The 24,969-nt window shown below is 32.5% G+C and overlaps 4 protein-coding genes and 1 non-coding gene across 15 annotated transcripts; 1 reads left to right on the top strand and 4 right to left on the bottom strand.

Moving 5' to 3' along the window:
• Window positions 1-945: 945 nt before the first annotated feature.
• On the bottom strand, window positions 946-2,161 carry LOC137827743 (heavy metal-associated isoprenylated plant protein 22-like). Its single transcript, XM_068634034.1, has 3 exons — window positions 1,939-2,161; window positions 1,769-1,844; window positions 946-1,382 (listed from the first exon to the last, which is right to left on the bottom strand). Exons 1-3 carry the CDS (start codon window positions 2,008-2,010, stop codon window positions 1,090-1,092), a joined length of 441 nt encoding a protein of 146 aa, XP_068490135.1. The 5' UTR covers window positions 2,011-2,161; the 3' UTR covers window positions 946-1,089.
• A 3,719-nt stretch (window positions 2,162-5,880) lies between these two features.
• On the top strand, window positions 5,881-11,697 carry LOC137827742 (uncharacterized). The gene is made up of 10 exons (XM_068634033.1): window positions 5,881-6,101; window positions 6,406-6,469; window positions 6,555-6,929; window positions 7,616-7,816; window positions 7,917-8,084; window positions 8,211-8,570; window positions 9,476-9,555; window positions 9,848-10,205; window positions 10,646-10,858; window positions 11,142-11,697. Exons 2-10 carry the CDS (start codon window positions 6,434-6,436, stop codon window positions 11,478-11,480), a joined length of 2,130 nt encoding a protein of 709 aa, XP_068490134.1. The 5' UTR covers window positions 5,881-6,101; window positions 6,406-6,433; the 3' UTR covers window positions 11,481-11,697.
• A 423-nt stretch (window positions 11,698-12,120) lies between these two features.
• LOC137827741 (mediator of RNA polymerase II transcription subunit 21) lies at window positions 12,121-16,108 on the bottom strand. Its single transcript, XM_068634032.1, has 4 exons — window positions 15,727-16,108; window positions 12,934-13,011; window positions 12,779-12,830; window positions 12,121-12,462 (listed from the first exon to the last, which is right to left on the bottom strand). The coding sequence occupies exons 1-4, from the start codon at window positions 15,931-15,933 to the stop codon at window positions 12,380-12,382; spliced, it is 420 nt and encodes a 139-aa protein (XP_068490133.1). The 5' UTR covers window positions 15,934-16,108; the 3' UTR covers window positions 12,121-12,379.
• A 400-nt stretch (window positions 16,109-16,508) lies between these two features.
• On the bottom strand, window positions 16,509-16,623 carry LOC137830768 (U5 spliceosomal RNA). Its single transcript, XR_011084259.1, has one exon. It is a non-coding gene; the product is annotated as a U5 spliceosomal RNA (small nuclear RNA).
• Window positions 16,624-19,592: 2,969 nt separating this feature from the next.
• On the bottom strand, window positions 19,593-24,060 carry LOC137827860 (probable splicing factor 3A subunit 1). Of its 11 annotated transcripts, none has more exons than XR_011083785.1 (6): window positions 23,982-24,057; window positions 21,202-23,439; window positions 20,789-21,087; window positions 20,244-20,618; window positions 20,075-20,145; window positions 19,593-19,959 (listed from the first exon to the last, which is right to left on the bottom strand). XR_011083785.1 is itself a non-coding variant. In XM_068634213.1 (3 exons), the coding sequence occupies exons 2-3, from the start codon at window positions 23,356-23,358 to the stop codon at window positions 20,818-20,820; spliced, it is 2,427 nt and encodes an 808-aa protein (XP_068490314.1). In that variant the 5' UTR covers window positions 23,359-23,439; window positions 23,982-24,060; the 3' UTR covers window positions 20,557-20,817. The 11 variants fall into 11 exon arrangements, 2 of the variants coding, with proteins under 2 accessions (XP_068490314.1, XP_068490315.1); XR_011083787.1 differs by having other exon boundaries at window positions 23,977-24,043; XR_011083784.1 differs by having other exon boundaries at window positions 20,075-20,618.
• Between the last annotated feature and the right edge of the window lie 909 nt (window positions 24,061-24,969).

Here is a 24,969-nt window from a genome sequence, read left to right as displayed (position 1 = left end):
CATACAAAGTATAATCAATTAATTAGTTAATTGCTTACTTCTAAAGCACGACGAAAACTGTCTTGTTTCTAAAGTAAATTTATACAACCTTTTTCTATTTTATAATAAAAATAATTTTACTTATAAAAAAATAAACTAGTGAATAAAATGGTTATAAGTTTTTAGTTTTGTAGCAAGTTTTGATTTTTGTCGCCTTAAGTAGAACTATTTTTTTTTTATCTTTAGTTATCATATAACACTAATTAATTACTTATATTCAAACAAATAGTCAACTCAGTCATTTTAAATAATCCATGACAATACTGTGATATAACTTTAGCATATAATATCTTTAAAGTAAAATTTATTTATTTATCTCACAAAAGATAATAGGACTAAAAATAGTAATTTAAAGTTTTGGAGGAATAAAACTAAAATCTATAAATACGAAAACTGTTAAATGAAAAAAAGGAAAAAATTATGCCACATATTTTAATGTTAAAAAAAGGCATTTGATGACTTTATTTTCTTTAATTAAAAAATAAATAATTTGGGTCGTATATTTTATTTTAGAAAACAAATTAAATATCTAGTCTATAATCTTCTTTCTTGTATTTTTCATCTTGATCACATAATTTATTTATTTATCATTTTTCTTGTAAAAGAAAAATTATACTCTCTTATAAATATGCTTTTTCAAACTTTGTTCATTTGAACTGTATATGTAATGCATTAAAACCTACATAAAGTATTAACCCCTACTCTCTCTTCATTGTATGAATATCTGCATATATTCACACAAATACATGTATATATTAAGAGTAAAAAAATGCTTATTACTGATAAAGTAATTAGAAAAGCTTATTTGATAATTAGGTAACTGTGAGTTGAAAGTTTTTATTATGGATGTAACAATTAATGAAGAAAACTTTGCAGTGATCAAAATTTAAACAAAGTACACAGCCATGACAGACAGAATTTTCATCTATTCTTCCAAGTTCTATAAGCAGAACCAAAATTCTAGCCATTGAACAAAGACAACAGAAACTAAGAAGAAATAGTGTCCAAGATAATGAACAGTGAAACATATGAACTTGTACTGAAAATGCTTTACATGATTAAACATGCATTAGGGTTGTCATCACTGAAGAGAGAGGTGAGTTTCTCATCTGGTGCGTTTGGGTTGGGAAGTGCTTGTTCAGTGTTTTTCACATACCCAGATGGTGCCTTCTTGTCATATGCCTGTGCCACATAGGGATATGCCACCAAGTTGTACTGAATATAGGGCCAAAACTCAGCTCTTTTTCCTGTGCTTTGCACTTTCTTTAGGACCTTGTTTCTATCCACATAACCTGTCACAGTTACCTTACTTTGCTTTCTACTCACCTCCACCTCTTTCACACCTGAATTCATGTTGTTAACTATAATCAATTCATTGTTTTCTCCATTTACCAACAACATTTGAATAAAGCAAATTAATTAGCAAACTACCAAAAACTGTTAATTCTGATATAGGACAAAATTTAGACACTTTTCTTGAGTGAACTATTTTTTCCTCACAACTGAAGTTTCATCTCAGTAATCTACATAATAAGATATACAGTCAATATTAGTGCTGTGTATTGAGATAAAACTGTGATTTTGATTGAATAACCTCAACAAATTACTTATGAAATTCTGTATATGCTGATTTACCTAGACAAAAGGTGAAAATAGTAAGGTATCTTTTCCATATTTGCTTGAAAAGTTGAGAAATGAGAGAGTAATTGTAAAGAAGAGAGATACCAACCTGATATGTTGGAAACAGAATTGCGAACTCTTCTTTCACAGCCATCACAGTCCATTTTCACCATGATTTCAACTGTCTGCAAGACAAAAGGGTTAAAAAGGAAAATGAAATCAGAAATTGCTACCACCATAAAACACATGCACAGATATGGTATAGGAGCTCATCAAAACCTGCATTGGTTTGCGTTTCTTTTTTGGCGTGGAAACTGAAAAGTAGTCAGAAAGGAAATCAAGAGCACCCATTTTCTTGGTTCTTTTTTAGCACACTAAAATAAATTGAGAACTAGAAGGGAAGTTTGAACAGCAGAGGAGAAGTAGACAGAACAGGGTATTTGATATAGAGAGAGATGAGGGAGGGAAGAGGCTTTATTTATAACAATATTTTGGAATACCAAATTATACATTCACAAAGTCCTTAATATATGCATCACTTGTGCTAAAGTTTAATGCATAAAATAAAGTTAGATAAGGACTTTTGTTTCTAATTATATGTTTTGTCTCCACAAATATGTGACCAAATAGCCACTTGACATGAATAGACAAAATTATTGAATGCAGTAAGTTATTTGAGAATGATAGGGGTAAAATATTTATTATGAAGCTCCTTTCTAACTGGTTTCTTTTGCTCAAAGAAACACAACTTTGAACCTTCTTTTCATTGTTCTGCAGCATCTTCTTCTGGATACCTTTTTCACAGAGATTTGACATAAGGGTGCGTGACTTCCCTGAAACTTCATTTAAAACTCGTTTCTTTGAGGTACTGATTCACACAAATATGTTTCTTTTATCAATAATATCTTTCAATCTATTACAATAAATCAGTTTGTCCTTTTGGAAATCATTTAGGTCAAGTTTAATTTTCTTCTTTTGCTTTTTTGTTTATAGTTAATGTCATTTTTTAGGAAAAATTAGTAAGGATTGTTCAATCATTAAAGGTAAATAACCATTCGTACTTAAAACTTTGTATGAAAACTCATTATATTTGGAGTATCTCAGAAGACACTATTAGTAAGAAAGAAACTGAACAATATTTCAGCATCTTCTCTCTCAAATAAGTATAAGTAAAGAAAACAGCTTAATCACTAATTTCATTGCAGCCATAATAATATCTGCATTAATGGCATGGATCTTTTGTCCTTTATTTTTGGTGGAAATGATGGTGATGGATCATTTAATTTGAAGGTCAATGTTTCTATCTTAACAGTGGAGAACTGTAGCAAATCTAGCATATCTATATAAAAAAAGTTATAGTAATACATTTGTTTGGATGCAAAACAGTTGCATGAACATGGACTATTTTGAAGTGTCAATGTTGTTATCTAAACAGTGGGAACCCATTACAAATTCATGTTTCTCTCTCTCTCTATATATATTTATTGCTTCCTTTTTGTTTGAAAAAACTCTATGCATGTATATGTAACAGATAGTAACTTTCATAAATTAATATTTCTACCACAACCTGGTTGTGTTGCATGCATGCATGCGATGCAAGTTAAGTATAAGTTTGAGCAACAGCTTCCACAGTAATATAAAAACGTGAAAATCAAACTGTTTTTAAAAGCTAGTTCATTTGTTAATTACTGCATAACATTGTGTGATTTTGTGGTGGCTTTTGCTGTAATGTTGAATCTACTACATGACACAATAATGAAAATATAAAAAAATTGAGGTTTGCACCTGGCATGTGCAGTGGAATGCTAGCTATTGATTCATGATTAGAGATTTAGAAGAAGTTGAGAAGATGACAAAGGGCTTTCAAATCAAAGAGTTGAAGAGTAGATGCATGGTATTGTCAACTTGTTAACCTGCTACCACCTGTGACTCTTGTCAAATTTAATTGGATGGGTCCTTTCCATGCATTATTCAAACATTTATATACATGCACAGATTAATGGAAGTGAGAGAAAAAGAGAATGGCAATGATTCAATTTCGATGTCCATCTATTCTTTTTGCTCTCACTCTCCTGTGGCCTAAATTTGCGTTTTGTTGACCTCCATTATTATCCATGCGTCACTATCCCTCTACTTCCATGTTTTTCTTGTCTGGGATCAACAATTGCTACTTCCTGCTAAGTGCTACCCCTCAACCATTTTTTTCTTTTTTCCATAGTAGGACATTTGTCATTTACAATTTATACCTTTTATATTCTTCATCACAGATCAAAGACATTTCATTATATATAACTGGTTGTAAATCTTACTTTATAAGTCGATTTTATAAAGTTGAGTTAGATTTAAAAGTTCATTTTGTAATATAGTATTAGAGTCATTTTGAATCTAGTTTATGAAACCTAACACCAATAACTGACAAACGTTGTACAAGGATTTAGGGTTTGTTCTCCACATCTGAAATGTTTTGGTAACTATTGTAAAAATATAATTTAGTATAAAAGAGAGTGCAAATAGTAGTAGTTTGAAGAATAACCCATACGCGCTTCGCAACATCCGATAGGTTGTTTCTTCCTGCACTTTCATATATTCTTCTTCCACCTCCATACATTTTCATATTTCAAAAAATATCCCTCTGTAATATTCTGAATTACATAATTCGAAAGTCTTTTTTTAAATTTATAATTAACTTCTGAATTACATAATCTGGAAATCTTTTTTCAGATGCATGATTAGTTTTCGAATTATGTAATCCAGAAGTCTTTTTCAGCTTCCGGATTACATAATCCGGAAGTCTCTTTTTAATGCATGCATGGATTACATAATTCATAAGCTATTTTATGGGGGTGGCACAAGAAGGTTAAAAAGGTATTTTTCATGTTGTGTATGGGGGTGGCAGAAGAACCTATGGAGGTGCAGGAAGAAACAGTCCATCCGATACTACTCTGAGGCCCACGTGTATGGCCCGGCCCAGTGCAGGTCCATCATTTAATATGAATTACATGTATATATTATTAATTTGGATATGCATTGTCATAATTTTTAATTATTATAATAGTACATATTAATACTATAAATTACTTTGAATTGCAATATATTATTATTTTAAATATTCAAATCAAATAATAGTTTTCTTGATTGAGATAATAAATTGATAATTTTTTAATGACTATCACTTTTATTTTAAAATTAACAAGACTAAGAACTTAATTCCATCTTGAAAAATTGAAGTGACCGTTCTTGTAATATATTTAGCACTTTCATCACAAGTTTAGTTGATACAAAAATAGATTTTCATCATATTATTTTTCTATATTTTTATTACATTTTTTCCTAACATATAAAAAAATACTAAACTTATTCATATAAAAAGAGGATGTCAATAACCACAAAAAAATAACAATAATGTTATAACTGAACACTTAATCTAATACTATTTTTACACTATTATTCGATATGTTATATTTGATTTTTTTAGTTTTATAGTATTTATTTTAGAGTAATATCTAGACAGTTTTTTAATTAACTAATAAACAGGCTAACAGTGGAGGTCTATCACTTAATTTTAAATTACTAATTTAAAAGAAACTTAAAAATAATTTGTAAAAATAATATTAGTAAAAAAATAAAATAAAATTGATTCATTATTCGATGGAGGAAATTGACAATTTTATTATTTTTTTAAGTAGGGAAAAATCAACAACCAGAAAAGCTGTAAATATAAATAACACTGAGTAATCGACCAATTTTATTCTAAAGAAACGTTGTCGAAAATAATAATTTAATCGTTAGATATATTAAAAACCTAGAAATCAGTCTTTAAATATTATAATTTAATAATAATATAATTCCTAATTTAATGTTAATTTTTTTTAAAATTTATATTTTAATTAGAAAATTGTCTTCATTAAAAAAATTAATTTATTAAACATCAATTATGTTGTAATTAATTGATATTTTGCATCATGAACACTTCATAAAAGTGACTCTTTAATCAATTTTTTTGCCTTTGATTTTATTATAGTTTGGTTTTATAATAATAATAATAATAAGAAGGAGAAGAAATATTTAAAACAGAATAATAAAATATTTTTTTATTAATAAATAAACAAATGATATTAATATTTACACTTTTTATATAAAGTATATTTATTATTTTTTCGATTTTTTTCAACAAATTTTCAACTCCTTTTTTTCTTTCATTCCCTCTGTTTTTATTGTTTTGTTTAATTCTAATTGTAATCTGCACATATACTTGCTTCGCTGGTGTTAACAAAAAAGAAATAAATAATCAAAAGGACGTTAATAGCTTCAACCAAAATCAGGAGTGAAAACTCAAAACGGCGGCGTCTGAAGAAAACGGCACCATCGCTGGTGGCTTGGCTTTCGTCTCATCTGTGTTGCCTGAGAACACGCCGGCGCCGGTACCTTTATTGGTTGTTAGGGTAAGTTTGCTCTCTTCCTTACTCTTTTTTTTTCTTCCAAATTCAATTTTACGATATTATCTGGTGAAATTTTCTCTCAATTTCCAATCTTCCTGTTCAATTTATGCATTCCCTGCACTTCTTAATTTCTTCGTTCAACTATTTTTTTATTTGTTCATTTGCTATTAATTTCTACATTTTTTGTATTATTTCCATCACCATGCCCTGCCGTCGCATATTGCATCTACTGCGTTGAAGAAGAAGAACCTTTCAAATAAAACCCCTTTTTCTGCATGTTGTTCATTGTATTTTTATTATTATGCAGGTATTGGTACAGTCTAGGAATCTAGAAAATGTTTTCAGGTGTGAAATTCATTTCCCGGGACCAGGTGAGTAGGTCTACTTTAGTTTTATCTTAGTGTGAGTGTTATGGTTGTTGTTCCTATTTCCTGTGTCTGATAGTGTGTATACTAGGTGGACGGGGACTTGGATTCTGCCTCGAAAGAGAGGAAAAAATCAGATAGGAGGAGGGAAAAGAAAAAGAAGAAAGGGAAGAGCTCTAGGGATAGTTCTGATGATGACGGGCTTGTTAAGATCAAGAAAGGATCTAGGAAGAAGAAGTGGTATTCGTCTGATGAAGACTCTTCTCTTTACTCAAGTGAAAGTGAGAGTGATAAAGATGAAAATAAGAGAAGGAGTAAAGCAAAAAAGAAAAGGGATGATTCTCCCAGTGAGATGGAAATTGCGAGAAAGGAAATGGGACTGGATTGGATGCTCAGGGCTGAAAGTAAGAAGCCTGCAGTCGTGGAAACAGAGGAGAATTTGTCAGAGGAGGTTCCTGTTGAGGAGGTATGTCTCTGTTAAATATCTTTCCCTCTTGGCTGTTAACATATGTATCTCTCCTGTTGGGTTCTATATTTATGTTCTTTTTCTGTCCTCAAGGGAGGACACAGCATTTTATGCTTACTAAATTTTTTTGTTGCTTTTTGTTTGAATTTTCTCTTTAACTGATATAAGTTGGTGTCATTTTCTGCTATTTCTTACAAGATATGAATGGATAAATATGGAGGGAAGGATAAAATAACTAGAAATAAAACCAAGGAATAAATCAAAGCAAAGAGAATCTCCTTTTCCCCTTATATTGCTATCACTCACCATATTAAGAGATAAAATAAAAGGTAAATGTGAAAAATGATAAGATTTTTTCCAAAACTAAAAAAATGTATAAGGCAGTTATATGGTGAGCTAATGCCTTTTGAAGATAAAATGGTTTGATCATTTGGCCTTCTTCTGCAGGAGAATTATTTTATATCCATGTGTTTATTTCATTATCGATACATGGATTTTGTTTGACATAAAAGTGCTGGATTGGGGAACAATGTTTCAATTTTCCTGATGACATTCCATTAGTTGAAGTGCCTGTCCATTTGTGGTCTGTATTAAATATTTTCATATAGTTTGCAGCCTGTCTTCATCTTTCATTCTCAGCCAATCTAAGGTGATAAAGGGACATAGTTGTTTGCTTTCTTTTTCAGCCAAAGGTAAATCCTAAGGAACTGAATCCATATTTTAAGGATAGTGGAACTGGTTACCCGGAAGAAAAGGATGGATCTAAAGTTGGTGCTGACCAACTTCTATCTTCTTCCCTTGTTGGGGATGGAGGAGCAAGTTGGAAACTTAAAGCCTTAAAGCGTGCACAAGAACAAGCAGCTCGAGAAGGACGGAACTTTAATGAGGTTATTTTGCCTTGCTTTTCGGACATTGCTTGTTCCTATATAAAAGAACATCTTTGTCATCCTGTAAAAATTTGCCATTTATTTGTATGGATATGTGCAGGTTGTGCAAGAAAGGTGGGGTTCTCTTGGTGAGTTGACTGCATCTGTTGCATCTAATGCAGCTGCTCCTGCTCGAGCACATCTACGTGCTATAAAAAATAGACAAAAAGGAATAACTGAAGAAAATTCACCAGATTCTGATAAGCACGGTCGAAGGTCTTCTACAAGGGTAACTTTGATGACATAAAGAACTATTTTACATTTCTTTCTTTTCCTTCAATTCAACTGGTTTTTCTGGAATTCTGAAATATATTCTGTTCCACTTCACTGAAACTGGCTAATGAAATGCTAGCAGGAGTACTTAAAGGATGTTTCTGTTCGCCACCATGAAATGAGAATACCTAAAGTTCAAGGTTCTTTGTCTTGGGGAAAGCGAAAGAGCCACCAGCACATGGAAGCTGAGGGTGCTGGGGTAATCTCTGCCGCAGTATCTAGCCTAAATAAGTTTTCTAATGATGGAAGCTTTATGCATGATTTTGGTAGCAAGATGACTAATAATTCTGATGGCTCTGTTTTGGAAAAAGTTTCGTTAGAAGCAAACACTCCAGGGGAAAGAAGTGCAGAAGTCAAGAATGAGATGAGTGCAAACCAGTTGGCAGCTAAGGCTATGCAACTTCGTTTGAAGGGAAAGCATGAAGAAGCTGAAAAACTTATGGTAAGACATGAATAAGAGGATAAGGTGTCTTTTCTAGAGTGGTTGGATCTTATTGTTTTTGCAGTTTAGACCAGCGTATTGTGTTTTTTTCCATCTTCGATCATTTCATGTGCCTGTTCAGTATTGGATTTGGGAGTAGTGCTATTAGTTTATTCCTTCTTACCATATTACATAAAGTAGAAATGGCCAGAACAAACTGTTTTTTCAGATAATGGTTTCAATGTTTGTGATTATGGTCCTTACTCCAGAATTAGGACAAACTTTTCTCTGTTCTGGTTCCTTGAAAAGTTTATCTTGAATTATAATTGCCTTCATGGCTTTTCTGGTCTCTGCTATGTTATCAAATTTGCTTTCCATCAGTATTTGCTTGTTATTAAAATTCTTCTGTCAATCTTGCTGCCACTTGCCTGAAATTGGACATTTTGTATTTTGTGGACTTCTTCTCTTTCGTGTATGTGAGAACTGAACCTTGAAGCTGGTGAGGAGTTGAAAAGCTTCTAGTTATGTACGAGTACATAATGCATTATGTTTCTTTTCCTTTTGCCTTGGGAGGAGGTGACATTAGCCTAGTTATTTGGTTTGATGATAATAGTTGATTCTAATGAAATTCATTCTGAAATTCTTGAGAGGTTGGCACTCAATGTTAAGTTTTAATGATCAATGCACCGTAAAAATCCCTTGGTTTATAGGGATTAAATATAGTAATTACAGTCTGAAAATCCTTCTCTAGTAATTATTAATTACACAGCTGTTATATATACAAGTAAACAAATAGTATTTATTTAGTTAAAAATAAGGAAATAGATAGTATTCAACATATTGTATTTTTGCTTACAGAAACATATCCTTCTAGTTTCTTGATTATCTCGATTTCATTCAGTTTTTTTTTTTTGTTTGGTGGGCAGCAAGAAGTAAAAGTTATGAACACAAAACAGGAAAATCGAGATCATTCAGTTAGACCAAGAACAGATGGCAGTTCTAGCAGGTATTTTGCTGTCTTGGAATTCTGTGTATTTGTTTTTGTGTTCTCCTCCTTTATCCCACACATGATTTATTCATTTCTAATGTGAAAACATTGTGCCCAATATGAAATTTCATATGTTACAAAAAAACTGGGCTTCTCTTGTTATTTATTTCTAGTTTGCATCTCTTTATTCTTTTTATGTTTGTAAGCATGTTTGATGTGATTCACTATTATTATTGGTCTCTAAAGCTTTATTTATCCTTATGATATTTTGTTATTTCTCATGTTTTTAACAGCGATTTTTATTTTCAAGGTATGGTATGCAAAAGATGCTTGCTGCTCGGCAGAAGAAAGGAGAGGATGATGCTGATATGCATCTTGCTCGCAACATAATGCAGAACAAGAAGTTTAGTATTTCCACTCAGGCCGATGATGAATATGATTTTGAGGATGGTCCAAGCAGAAAGAGTAGAAAGAAGCAAGTAGGTGATGACAGCAAGATCCTAAAAAAGACTAATCGGTTCTTGACTCAGCAAGAACGCTGCCTCTTTTGTTTAGAAAATCCAAATCGACCTATGCATCTTGTGGTTTCAATCGCAAATTTCACATATCTTATGTTGCCACAGTGGCAACCCATGGTTCCTGGTCATTGCTGCATTTTACCGATTCAGGTGACTTTAATTTCTGCTACTTTGTTTTTTCCAGAATTGAAACCAATACAAGTTATTGTTTATTTAGGACAATCCCTGCATTATGAGTGGTTAAGTTCCTTAGTTGGTTTTTTTCTTATGCATAAAGATGCTATTTGACTTGGGATTTGACATCTGAAGATCCTTCCATTATGACATTGACTAGTACCATTACTAGATAAATTATGCAGATCCCGGAGAATATTCAGATAGATGATAGTAATGAGAATTTAAGTGTATTTGATACTGTTTTCTTGAAATTGGGATAGTAATTTAGTAGATTAGTATTATTGCATGAATTCTAAGTAACATTGAGTTGTATTAGTTTTTGAGCCTGCTGATCTTGTGCCGTAAGCAACTTAGTTATTTTTTATTTTCATGGAATTTTAACCTTGTTACTGTCTTTTCCTTTTATCTTACAGCATGAATCAGCTACAAGAACTGTGGACGATAATGTGTGGACAGAAATTCGAAACTTCAAGAAGTGCCTAATTATGATGTTTGCTAAGCAAGAAAAGGAGGTAGTGTTTCTTGAGACTGTGATGGGATTGGCACAGCAACGACGGCACTGTATGGTTGAGTGCATTCCTTTACCGCAAGATATTGCCAAAGAGGCTCCTTTGTACTTTAAAAAGGTGAGTTGCCAAACATTATTTTCTTTTGTAGCACTGATTACTAACTTCTCTCTTCGGAATCAATGCTTTTCATTTATGCATCAGGGAAATGAACTATTAATCCTTTAGGCCCCATATGATTAAAAGCATACTACTAAGATTGTGTAAAGATCCAATGTATATTGTGCTCTTATGTTGATGGTTGCTTTTTTTCTATCCATTATTATTACTACATTTAATATTTGTTTAGTTTCAAATACCCACATTTTAAACATTTAAACTCTTTAAATTGGGTTCATGACAGGCTATTGATGAAGCTGAAGATGAGTGGAGTCAGCACAATGCAAAGAAACTTATTGATACAAGTGAAAAGGGATTGCGTAATTCAATTCCGAAGCACTTTCCATATTTCCACGTTGAATTTGGTTTAAACAAGGGTTTTGTCCATGTTATTGATGATGAGAAACAGTTTAATAGCAGCCTTGGGTTGAATGTGGTAAGAGGCATGCTACATTTGGCAGAAGAGGACATGTATAGGCGACGACGCTACGAGGCCGTGGAGGTACAAAAGCAAGCAGTTGCAAGCTTTTCCAAAGAGTGGGATCATTTTGACTGGACAAAACAGCTTCATCAAACTTCCTAACAAATATTTTACAGATTAGGTCACTTTTATTTAAGCATTTACTTAATCTGCCCTGGGATACAATGCATCCATTCCCTTTCATAAAAGGAAAAAGAATGTGAAATATTGTTTTTCGTTGTTCCTCTACTGTACATTGTATTATCAAATTTCTAGTCCCTTGCTAGTTATTGAAGGGTTTAGAAGGAGAATGACATTGATTAATCACTTAGCATGAAAATCTATTCCGTCATAAGTTACTTTTTAATTTATATGAAATCCATGGATATTCAATTTTAATATAACAAGAGAATATTTCTTCACAATCCCTTGATGATTAAGATTAAATTTATGCAATAGCTCTCTTACTGTGCATGTGAGACTTAGTGTAGTTGTAGCAAGTTATTCGAAATACACTAAAGTCCAAAAATAATTGGATTTTTTTTTTTTAACAAAGATTAAGTGCACTAATATTTTTTATTTTCAGTTCTAAATACAATATCAATTAATATTTATATTTACAACATAAAAAATATATTTATTAAGAGAGTGAAATTATTTTAATAAAATTGATTTAATAAGTGACACATTATTATTGTCAATATTTACTTAAAAAACATTAAACTATAATTATTAGAAAGAAAAAAAGGACTAAAATGTGTACTTTCCAGAAACTGAAATGAATAAAGATAGTAAACACTCTTCATTTCTCCTTTGAAGGAATATAATTACAGCAACTCAACTTGTATGAATTAAGCTAAACATGCAAAAGTTAAACATAAAAAAAAAATATACAGACTATTTCAGTTATCCAAGATTTCATGGAGAAAAGGAAAATCATCCTGCAGCAGTGCCTGCTCTGTGTCAAGTTGAGATACTTGTGGCCAAATTCATCACTCTGATATTGTCAGGAACACAAGTTGCTAATTGTCATCTGGTTTCTTCAAGTTCAAACAATTATCTGATGCTTGGCTAAACAGTTCTTGAACCTGATTCAATTCCTTCTCTGACATCAAGAACACAAAGTGTTAGATAGACTAATACCTTCTCAAAACATCCTAAAGTCCAAAGCACATGTTGTTTGCTATTTCAATATTGCATATTCCGTGGAACAATACAGATGCATGGCAGCCTCCACCGAACAACTACAGCTGTACAGCTCATAAAATGCTTCATATTGCATGAACAAACTACTTTTGCATATATGAAAGTTGTGCCCCAGGGCACCTTTTTCCATGAATCTAAATTAAAACTCATTTTGGCTATTACAGGAATTTACACTTTCACGTGTTATACAGAGATTAAGAGAGAATTGGACACACCTGCAGCTTCCAACTGCTTTTGAAGTTCTTGGCCTATTGCATCATTTTCAGCCTGGAAGGCAAAATGCATAAACAATGTAAAAGCATAAACAATGTTTTTAACAATTAGACTACTTAGTTCACCAATCAATCAGATACAAAAGTGAGTTACATACTTGTAATTCTCTTATCCTCTTAAGCTGTGCCTCTTCACCTGACTCGGATATTGGAAGAGCTGCAACCAATGCATCAAACTACAGAAAAAACCATATATTTCAATGGACCAATTACGAGTGATCTAATAATGAAAACCGAAGACTCAAAGACTCCATAAATAATGAAGTTCAGCATCACATAATAAGAAAAATATAAGCCCTAGTCCAATTGATTAAATTGGTTCTATGTATATATCCAATGTTTACAATTTCTAAGCAAGCATTATGCATGTTATCCTCTAAAATAAAAATAAAAAAAGACAATTGGAACACCTTATGCAGCCATCCCAGTCTTAGAATATGATCCGTGTAATATTTCAGAAAATTAACATATGTTGGGGACTTTTTTTTCTTTTGTTAATGAAATTTCTTAAAGAGAGATTCAATGCACGGGGACAAAGAAATTCATCACCTAAATCAAGAATAAAAGGAAAAATCCAAAAAACTAAGAACATGATACATGTAACTCAATATACCAATATCTATGTAACCTAAGACACCCCTAGAAAAACCATTAGCAGGACACTACCAAGAAACTACGTGAACTATGTATGATCTCAAATGAACTCCAGAGGCATCGTTTGACAAAAGAAAAATGTGCATATCTTTCCAACCATGTACACCAAACAACCACAAAATGTGAACTCCAAAGCCTTGTAATTTTAACATCTCTATCAGCGTCTAAACCTCTAAAATTAAAACGGGAATTTTTGGAGCCCCTTTGGAAAAACCCAATGTTCACCAGAAACACCAAAGGGTTGCTGAGAAGTTCAAAAACAACTGAGGAAATTTTTTCAAAACTCAATCTGCAGAACATGCGATAGTTAGCAGACAATGCAGTTAGAGGTCTTCAAATTTGAATTAAATCACTGGCACTAATCCAGTTTGGAACATCAGTTCAAACAAAAGATTTAACCTTTGCAGGAACAACCAATTTCCAAATCGACTTGGCAAAAACGAATGAACCATTTTTTGGACTTCGGAGATAGATAAGGATAAAATGAAAGCAAGATTTACAAGATAAAATGTGTCAAGAGACCAAACCAAACCCTCTGGTCAGTATTTTCAAGACATGTAATTCAAAAAAGGCAAAAGGGACTGTAATTCAGGGAATTTCCATTAGAATGAATTTCATAAAAACAGAATCAGATGAAGAATAAAACTAAATTACAGGAGCATTACGTGCAAATTAGACATATGAAGTGTCCAGGAAATGCATTCTCACACCCAATCCAAGGGTTCTCCCAAATTTTAATATGGAAAGGAACCTTCATCAATTACCAAGGGGAAACAAAAGATATGAAAAAAGCATGTCCTTGAATACAAATTTATAGGGGCTACCAATTATCTCATTGTTTTGACCACAGAATTTTCATTCCATCCCTCAGAACACAAAACCACATTTACCCTGGACAACTTCATACCATAAAGAGTTAGTCTGCAAAAGAAAAGGCTAAAGCCACTTCGCTGTTAAAGCAACATTTTAGGATATCAACTTTCCAATATCCAAACCTTCTCTTTTAATCTAGCAAATCTTCCAACTAACAAGGTGACCTCTAGTTAATCCATTAGCTCCCGACCAAAGAAGATCTCATAATTTGATCGAACAATTGTGTTCAGGAAGTATAACTTGAAATTACTCCTGAGTGTGAAATTAATTAAAGTGTAAAACTGATAAATAATAATTTAAAGATAAAAACCAGGGAAAATTTCAATAATGCTAAACATGGCCTTGAAGAATCAAAATTTAAAATAAGCACATCTAAAATAAATTTTGAAAATGAAGTACTTCCAAAAGCAACAAAATTCTACTTTTCTTTGAATGTCAATATTAGCTTGGGAATGGAATGATCACGGCAGCAAAATGCTTTTTCATTCTTCCTCTATGACAATATAAACATAGAAGTATTGATTCTAATGGTACAGAGTGGGATTTTAAAGAACAAAGTAAATTTTCAGCTGCAAGCCATATTTGCACTAAATAAAAGGCAAATGAACAATTTGTTTCCTAAAATGTGAATGTCATATGTTCAACACATATTAAGCAATGACAATCCATTACAATTTGAGCAGTATTCTTTAAAATATTAATATTACATTTCCATATTTGAAGATACTTAGAGAATTTCTAAACATATTTAACACATTTAACTCTAATACAATTCCATACACTAGCTATACCCATGACTTTGAATACAAAAATTAAAATTATATATCTGTCTAGTGTCCACTGGTTTAGTGTTTGTGTTGTGTTTGATGAGGCATGAATGTTGTCAAACTCGAGGATGCCTAAGAGGATTAGAAAGGGGATAAAAAATAATAACTCTGATTTAGAGAGTAAAGGAAAAATTATATAATATAAATGATAAAAATAACAGTCTTTTAGCAAGATCCAACCCAACTAAAAATAGTTCCTGTTCTCTATAAAATTTGAAGGAAAAACAGAGTAAGCAGAACAGCACGGTGACGGTGGTCGTGCGATGCCGACAAAGCCGAAGCTAGCGGCATGAGAGCTGCGTCAGTGCTCCGAAGGCTGAAACTTTCCTTCGTTCCGATTTCGAAACGTAGGGAACCCTGGCAGAACAAAAGGGTCGGGTTTTGTTTTTGGGTCGGGTTGTAATTTAGCTAACAAATGGGTTGTGAAACCCTAGCTTCTGAATACGAGAAGGATGGATCCCTCCATTAGGCGAGCAAATGACGATTTTGACAACATTAACAACTACGTATGATTCCAATTCGACTAATGGTACGTACCTGCTTGGCAGCCTTCACTAAAGTAGAACTCATGAGCTTTGGCTGTTCTGAAAAATTTGTGCCCTCCTCTGTAGGATGTGCAGGTGGTTCTGGATAATTTGGCGACAGCCGATTAGGAGGGGCATCCCTTTGCAATGTCCCAATCGTATTGAAAGCTAAATGTGCAATCAAATTAACCTGTTCTTGTAACTGAGAGATTATATCCATTGCAACTTTCTGGAGAAAATTTTGGCTTCACTTTCTTCTGCAACTGCCCACAACCACTCTTCCTGTGCGTTTGTTTTATTTTTATTTTTTTATATATGTGTGTTTTTTTTAAAGATTATTTATCTACTTTCTGAATATCATATTAATTTTTTAACTTCTTGAATATAATAATAGACTTCATTTTTGAACTTCTTGAATATATTAATAGACTTAATTTTTGAACTTCTTTAACATTAATAAGAGACTTAATTTACATATATAAAACAATGCAATCAAATTAATTTTTCAACTAAAAAGTTTACAAACAAATGAGAATGTAACCTAAATTAAAATAATAAAAACCACATAATACCTTACTTGGATCAGTTTTCATTCCAACCTTTTACTATTACAATAATTAGTTTCTACAATCTAATAATGATTATAATTTAAGACCTGTGTAAATGATTTAATACTTCAAAATTTATGAAAACAATTGGACAATACATCAAACAGAATTCCAAAAAAAATTACTAGGTTTACTGAAGCTGTCCAAAATACCTAACAGAGGAAATAATTTGAAACTACAATTGCAGAGATTTCCTTAGAAATCTCTTTAAAAAATTGGCGTATGTCGCTTAGAGTGACAAGCACACGGTATTCTTTAGTAAAAGGCGAAAGAATAGTTCGCTTTGTGCTTAACACACGACTCCGTGATTTCCAACAGGTGACCTTCCTTCATCTTATAATGTAAGCAGAAGAAATTTCTTAGAAACCATTTGATGTGGGACTTGGGGAAAATATAACAACTCACATTTGACCTTTCTCTCTAGTCTTCTGCTATCTGACTGTTCTGAATGAAGAATACTTGTGTCTTTAAAATCAGTTTCATAAGAGAAATCAAATCATTTGTGTTATAAATGTGAAAGATAGATTAATTTCTTCCCATTTGACATGAAAAACTAGGTGTTATATAACTAAAACTAAAACAAAGAGAAAGTTGAACAACCTAATTGGCAAAAGCCTGTGAATGTATATGAGACTCAAAGTCCATTTTTAAAGGCTGCAAGAGCTAATTAAAATACAACCTGAGATTCATTCTCCATATTAATAGTAGAGTTTAGGAAGATTAGCTCCAAAGTTAAGAATGCAAGACAATGTTCCTTCTCTAAAAATGAAACCCAACCAACCCTCCTCCATGAGAATACACTTGGTTTATGGCTTCATGAAGTAACCAGATCAAAATATGATATCCTAATCTGAAGCAGATATAAATAAACTGAGTTACCACAAGGTAGCTAGTGCTGGAAATAAAGGAAAATGTACACAACTTAAGAAGGTTTTACACTCAACAAAATAATGAGCTATCACATGAAAAGAGTTATAATAAAACATAGATTTCATAGTGAAGGAAACCCGATGAACAATGGTAAAAATAAGATTATAACATACCATTCTGCTAGTAAAAACAATGCACCCCCATGCAGCCTTTTCATTTTCTTTTAACTTCTTCAGAAAAATTACTCATGCTCTTTTATTAAAATTCTTACAAAAATCACATTAAAATATGTTTAAATTAATATTAATTATTTTTTCAAATATAATAAAAATGTTTTTAGTAAAACATCATACAAGTAATTATTGATATCAATTATTTATTCGTACCTGTATTTTAAGGTAACTCTTTATTTAAATATGGAAACAGTTTTTAAAATAAATCTCGTGTATTTGCACAATATGTACTTTTTAAATTAATGTCGAGTATTTAATTAAATTTAAAACTAAAAAATTATAAAATGTCATTTACAACTTTATTTAGAAATAAAATACTATTTATAACTTTATTAGGGTTAGATAAATAAATATGAGTCTATAATGGGATTTAGAAGGGATGATACATGAGGATATACAGAAGCATATAGGAACTAATGAAATCCAACATACTTACAATGTTATGAAACCTGACCTTCTGGACATCAATATTGGCTTGAAAAAATACAAAGTGGGAGTATATTAGTGGAGGTATAAAAAAAATTAGAAAAAATATATATGTATTTTAAAATTTAAATCATATTAATGAAATTAGTTTTAACTTTAAATATAATTGTTTGATATATAAATTAATATATATATATATATATGTGCGCGCATGTGTGTTATATAATAAAGTATTATTTTCAATAGTTTTATTATAGTATTTTCATTTATTTTAAAATAGAAATTGTTGTATTATTAAACGAGTGACCGAATTTTAAAATAATCTAATTTAGATTACAATTTTCTTTTGTTAGTTTAAGATTTTATAAGTTTTCGAACCACATCATCCTACTAAGCTCATTTTAATAGTTATATATAATAATATTAATAATAAAATGAAATTCGAAACATAGCAAGTCTGAATTAAAAGTGTGTATTCAATTATACGAAATTTGGACAAATTTATTATGCAAACCAATAAAAAAAACTCGAATTAGATAAGGTTTTAATTTTTCTACTTTTACTTTTTGTGTCATTTTTAAAATACACTTTTTAAAAAAAAAGAATATATTATTGTAAATAAAACTAAACAAAAAAAATTAGAAGTGCAAGTTAATAATCAAAATTAAAAACATAAAAAACAGTTAAATTAACAAAAAAAATATAATAATTTCGTTTAAATAGGATTTAAAGTTCAACCTATGTAACTTATTGCCAAACGTAAATGATTGTTTCACTTTGAACTACGTTAAATTTAATCCAATTATTAAGAAATTTTAACTTAATTTATTTAAGTCATCAAATTATTCAACCTAATAAATATTTCTACTCATGACACTAAAATTTGCATCTTAAATAACTTGTTTTAAAATATACAAATTATTTTATTTATGAAGAGATTTAATTTTAATCCATACCAACAAATTCTTAAGTGTTTTCCCCCAAAATAAAAAATTATATTCTCAGAATTATATAATATAAATACTATTTAACTATGCATACAATAAATATTAAATAATCGTTCGATGGAAAATATATGAATGTTAATATAATTTTTATTCTACTTAATCATGATTGTATATTTTACACTTACACCTTTTTTCCTTTAATATTATTAAGATTTAAAAAAGTAAATCATGAAAAACGAACTCTTCTTGACCATCGCTAGCTATATAATTCCACACAACATATATGTCAATTCTCCTGAGTTTGCCAAAAACAAGTTTGTAAACAATTTACAAACATCATGCAAGTGTAAAAGGTAAACTAAATCAAACAATCTTTACCAGATCAAACCATCATTTTAAGTCTAACAATGGTTCGGAAAAATCAAACCATCATCTTTCTCGCCCCCAACTGGTGGGATTCAAATCCCCAGCATAAAACAAAACCGTCTGTGAGGGCAGTTTGTTCTCACACCCCAACTCTGGTAGACTGTATTATTCATTATATTATATAGAGATTGCCATAAAGGGTTGAAAATGTTTGGACGACTAATCTTACGTCTCTCTGATCTTTAAAGGGCCTTAACTTTTTCAAGAGACAGCAATTATCTAATAAAAACTAATGTCTACCAATTATATCAACAATGGTCATTTTATGTATGGCAAATGAAACTTTATTCTGCGCCTAAATATCAACAATGACCTATATCTTATATTAGATGGGATCTGGTAAGGCTACAGAAAAGGGGCATCATTAGGTTCTTGTAAGACCACAATTTCCATAGTTTAAATAGAAACAGAAGTCAAATCCAATATCTTAATACATCAGTGTCGTTCTCCGAAAGCTTCTTGCAAGCAAGCTTGACAGTCTCCAACTTGTGAGTCTGTCGACAGTCAAACATAGGCTCCAATGAGGTATACTAACAATCTCTCACACACAGGAAAAAAAAACGTAATATTCAGGCCAATGGGGAGGTAGGGGAAGAAACAAATGCACAAATTAAGGATGACCAGAAAATCTTGTGAGATCGACAAGTTAACTTAAACAGAAAGTTTCCTAACATATCCCCAAAAAAGATGAACATGAGAATCGGTGCCTTCTTTAAAATACCAAACCTGGTTCATTCTGCAATAAATTGGCAGGCAGAAACTGCCATCAGCACAAAACTAAAAAGATAAAAAAGTGAAAGATCACAACATAAGGATTATAACAGCACAGAAAAGATTGTTGACCATTCTACCTGCGCATCATCTCATTCAAAAACACATCAGGCTAAGCTGCACAGCCTTCCCACAAGTCCAAGTAGAATTTCTGTTGTGACAAAACAGCCAAATCAAAAAAACAACCATCCCAACCACTGCCAGAAATAATCTAGGTTAAGGACATAAACAACAACAAAATAAAACAACCTCGTGACTAAAACCCAAACAGGATACCCCCAGCTAAAGTACATAAGCATTCAGCAACCAACGCCTTTCTAACCAAATGTCCAACAGTGTCCTTGTACGAGAAAATATCCAATATATGACATAAACCTAAACCCTAGGAAAAAAGAAAACCCTAAATCATCACTTCACGTTGATTATTGCAATACTGAAAATGAAAAAACAAACAAAAAATGTTAACATGTAAATAATCCCTCCCTGACAGCAAAGAAGCTCCACTACTTCAAATACAAAAAAGAAAGCAATAATCAGTGATGAAAGTAATTTGAATAGAGCATTAGATAAAGGAACTCCACTACTTCCCATTCCCTCAAGAGAGAAGCGCCAAGGTGCCAAAATCTGTATTCCAGAATTAACATCAGTCTTCAAGAAAGCAGTAAATACTGCAAGATGTCTCAAAATACAATAAATCTAATGTATTCAACATATAATTCATGAAATTACGTCATGTAGTCTATCAATACTATAAGAGTCCATATGCCTTACAATAAGGCAAAGATTACAACAACCTTCTTCATTGGACATGCAAGCGACATGCTCATCTCTTTCTACCACCCCGCTCTCTTAAGGTGAGGGTAAGTGTTTCCCCTCCACCAAGATTGTAATGGGCAAGTGACATGTTATCCTTGAGAAAGCCAGGTTTTCCGCTCAATTTCTGCTTATTAGCAGGGAGCTGAATCTCCCCTGCAATTTTTTCTTTCAAACTACCAACGGTTTCAGACAAAGATTGCACTGTAATTTCCAGAACTTGTCCCTTGAGACTTCCTTCATCAACATTAGGAACAGATACACTGATACGAACAGGTCCCTACAATCAGTAAAACAGACAGCCAGTTAGGATATATAGAATAGCACTGACGCTAAACATAGTTCTATATAAACATTTAAAACAATAATAATTGTTAACTAGGTCGATCCATACAGGATGTTGAGCCAGAAATTGATCTTCAGGGATCAGAGCATAATCATCAAGTTTCTGCCTCTTTGGTTCTGGTTCTTCTGGGAGTGGGGGAGGAGCCTCTTCTGGCGGCGGCGGTGGTGGCACTCCCTGAGGCAAAGGTGGTGGGTGCATCATAGGCATAACTGATTGTGGAACAGGAAGAGGAACATAAGGTCGAGGAACTGGAACAGGAGTGAACTGGGATCCTGGTGGTGGAGGTATTTGAAATCCTTGGTTATTCATATGCATTGGAGGCATTGGGTGCGGTTGACCACCCATAACTGACTGCTGTCCAGAATTCATCTGCATTGGAGGAGGAGGAGCAGGCCGAACAGATGGCATCATCGAAAGTGGCCTGGGTGGAGGAATTGGAAGGCCACCACTATGAGGAACAGAATATTGGACTGGACCACGTGGAAGATTTAAAGCCAATCCAGGTGGTGGCGGGAGTGGACGAACTGAAGGCATACCAGGTCTTGGAGGAGGTGCAGCAGGACCAAGAAGGTTCTTGGCCTCATTATTAGATGTATCATTTTGGTCCTCGTTTCCAATATTCTGTGACATGGCTTGGTTTGCAGTACGCCCAATACTACCTGTGTGACCATCCCATATAACCTGCTTAGGTTGCTCATCATTTATCTTCTCAATCTCTGCCTTGACAGCATTGGAGACCTCTTCTTCTGTGGTACCAAAAATATCAGGACGGGTCCGGGCAAGACCAACTATGTTTCTTGAAATTTCATCATCCGCAGCCAAAGTTGTCTCTCGAATTTTGGCAAACATCCTTTCTTTTTGTTCTTTGTACTTGGGATCAATGAGAGAAATTCGCATATGTTCTGACATTTCGCTAATAGGAATTAGCTCACCGGTGATAGGAGAAACAACGAACTTAGCTGAATCTCTTTCAGCAGGAATCCTCTCCTCGGGTCTCTTCCAGTTCTTAACAATTCTCATTGGTGGTTCAGGGTCTTCAGTAACTCTAACTTCATTTTGCTTCCCATCATCTGAGTCTTCCAAACTAGCAGCTCTCATGCCCTCTTCAACAAGCAGAGCCTCTTCCTCGTCCATTTCCATTTCAACCTCCTTTTCGGGCTCAACAGTATCATCTTCCGTGGCTGACGCCTTGCTTCTCCTGATAACCACCTCAATAGTCATTGGAGGTGGTAATTCTTCATCCTCCTCATCAACAAAATCTATTGTTTCAACCACCACAAAATCATGCCAATCAATCATAGCCATTTGTATTCTTTCCTGTTCTATCTCATCCTCAGCCTTTTGCCTAGCTTGCTCTTGCGAGCGCTCCCATTCCAGCCTATTCACACACCTTTCAAGGACAGTAGTCATATCAGACACACTCTTCGTCAGCTTCTCTGTCAATCCCTTTGGTGGCATCAAAACCTTCGAATATGCATCCGCAAGAGAAGTAAAAAACGTAAACATGCTGTGGGTAGGTTTCAAAAAGTGGAACTGGGGATTATTAACTTCCCTACTTGTCAACCCTGTCAAAAAAGATTTCCCATTTCGAGCCACAAATTGTGCTGTAAGCTTTATAATATCCAGCTCTTCACCTGTAATTCCTTCAGGAAGCCGAACAGTATACTGTTCTGCTTCAGGGGGTTCAAGTACTTTCCTAACAGGTTTAAACTGGGCAGAAACATCGAACTTTTCTACTGCTGCTATGCCATTACTATCCGGGACAGGGGCAGTTGGAGCTGACTCAGGAACACCCGAGTCAGTGGACTGGGAAGGAGTTTGCTGCCCTGATGATTGATTCTGAGCACGAAATTCAGCCAACCGATGTTGATAATATGCATGATAGGGATCTGATGAGTTAAGAAAATTGAACTTGACATTGCCCGTGTTATTTGCAATAATCCTCTTTTCAAATTCTGGACCATTTTTAGCCACAAACTGGGACGTTTTATCAACAATGGTCCTAATATCTGGAGGAGGATGTATAATTCCAATAGTTCTTGTGTGGGTTGCAACTGTTGCGGGCACTGGAACAGAAGCTGAATTTGATTTGTTCTGCTCCTCATTATAAGTCCTCTCCTCGGATACTTGAGACTCAGGGAGAGGACCTAGATTTCCATCAGCAGGAGGGGCAGGGAGAGGCAATATAGGTAATGAACCTAGCATGTTGCAAAACCCTAAAACCCTTCCAAATTCAGGTATTCATAAAAAGTGAAACAAAAGAAACACCAAACCAGCCTCTTGCTCCTGCAATGAAAACAAAACAAAAAAAATATAAAAAACCCACACTAATCAAACCTAACAAACTCCATAATTGGGCCAAAAAAACACACATAAACCATGTTTTATACATAGCGATAACTGGAAAAAACAACACCGTATTCAGCATGATAATACTAACCATAACAAAAGAACAGATTCTTAACTTTAATAATTAAAAATAAAAATAACAGATGCAGATTGCGCTACTTCTCAGATGCAATTTGAAATAAATAAAAAAATAAGGGTTAATTTTCATAGTGGGTTTAAGAAATCGTAGTTCTGCTGTCCAAATCGAAAAGTTGCAAGAAAAACAAAGACAAAAATCTCTTGATTAACAGATTCTTTCTACTGCAAGAACCAAAACAAACAAAGTCGAATCTGACAGAAGCAAAATAAATCAGCCAGGGAAAAAGTATGTGGAGTTAGTCAACAGAGTTTGGGTGGAAAAGAAATGAAAAAAAGAAGAAAAAAAATAAAATTGAAAAAATAAATGAAGCAGCTGAAACAAATTGTGGAGAAAACCTTACTGAGCAAAATGGTGGGTGAAGATCTTTCTCCTCTGAAACGAAACTATTCCCTGAATGCAGGGACTGTGGGCTCTTTAGTATCAAGGGCGTCATGAATCGTTTTCTTGTGTGGACTCTTTGTGGGCTGGGCTGCATCTGGCCCAAACATTCTAACTGCCTCACTAATAAAACAAGTAATTTATTTTGATCAAAATATACTTTAAAAAATAAACATAAATATTATAATAACTAACCCCAAATAATATAAATCTAAAAGAATAATTTAACAATCTTATAAATCTAAAATATTTAATTACCTTTACAAAGATACATATTTCATAAAAAAAAATTATTATTAAAAAAATTATTTTATGAAAATTTATACCAAAGATAATTATGAATAGTATGTTTTCTTTATAAAATTGCTTATTTAAAAAGTATATTCATTTTTATATAATGGTATACAGTATTTGTTAAAATGTGTGAAAAGAATGTTTTCTTAAAAAAAAATTAAAAAAAAAAACTTATTAAAAAAATATTATGTACATGCATTGTTTTCATATTAAGTTGGCCTTTTTTTAACAAGAGGATCATTCTTGAATCAGATAAAATTAATTATGAGCAACAAAGTTCATAAAAAAGGATTTGTAATTTATAAAAAAAAATAGCAACTTAATTTAAAATATAATTAATAAATTGTGAATACAGGTGTTTATAGACCAATTTATTTTAATGAAAATAAATTATCAACAAAACAGAAAAACAAATAAACTAAGATTAATGGAAAAAAAGTTGTTCTCTAATTCAAGTTGCAATATTCTGATGAAATGTATAAAGGATTGGTTTTCTTATGATACTAGAGTAGGGACTAATTATTCACTCAATGTAGTTGAAAAAGGTAGTATCAAACTTCTAATAATTAATAAAGTTATGCATATATGTACATTTATAATTAATAAAGTCATCCATCATATAATCATGTCGTTTGTGTGTTTGGGTTAAAAAAATA

Source organism: Phaseolus vulgaris, chromosome 7, assembly GCF_000499845.2.
Source record: "Phaseolus vulgaris cultivar G19833 chromosome 7, P. vulgaris v2.0, whole genome shotgun sequence".
In the NCBI taxonomy this organism is placed as follows: Eukaryota; Viridiplantae; Streptophyta; class Magnoliopsida; order Fabales; family Fabaceae; genus Phaseolus; species Phaseolus vulgaris.
The sequence above is the reverse complement of the archived record's forward strand: the minus strand, read 5'-3'. Positions and strand labels throughout refer to the sequence as shown.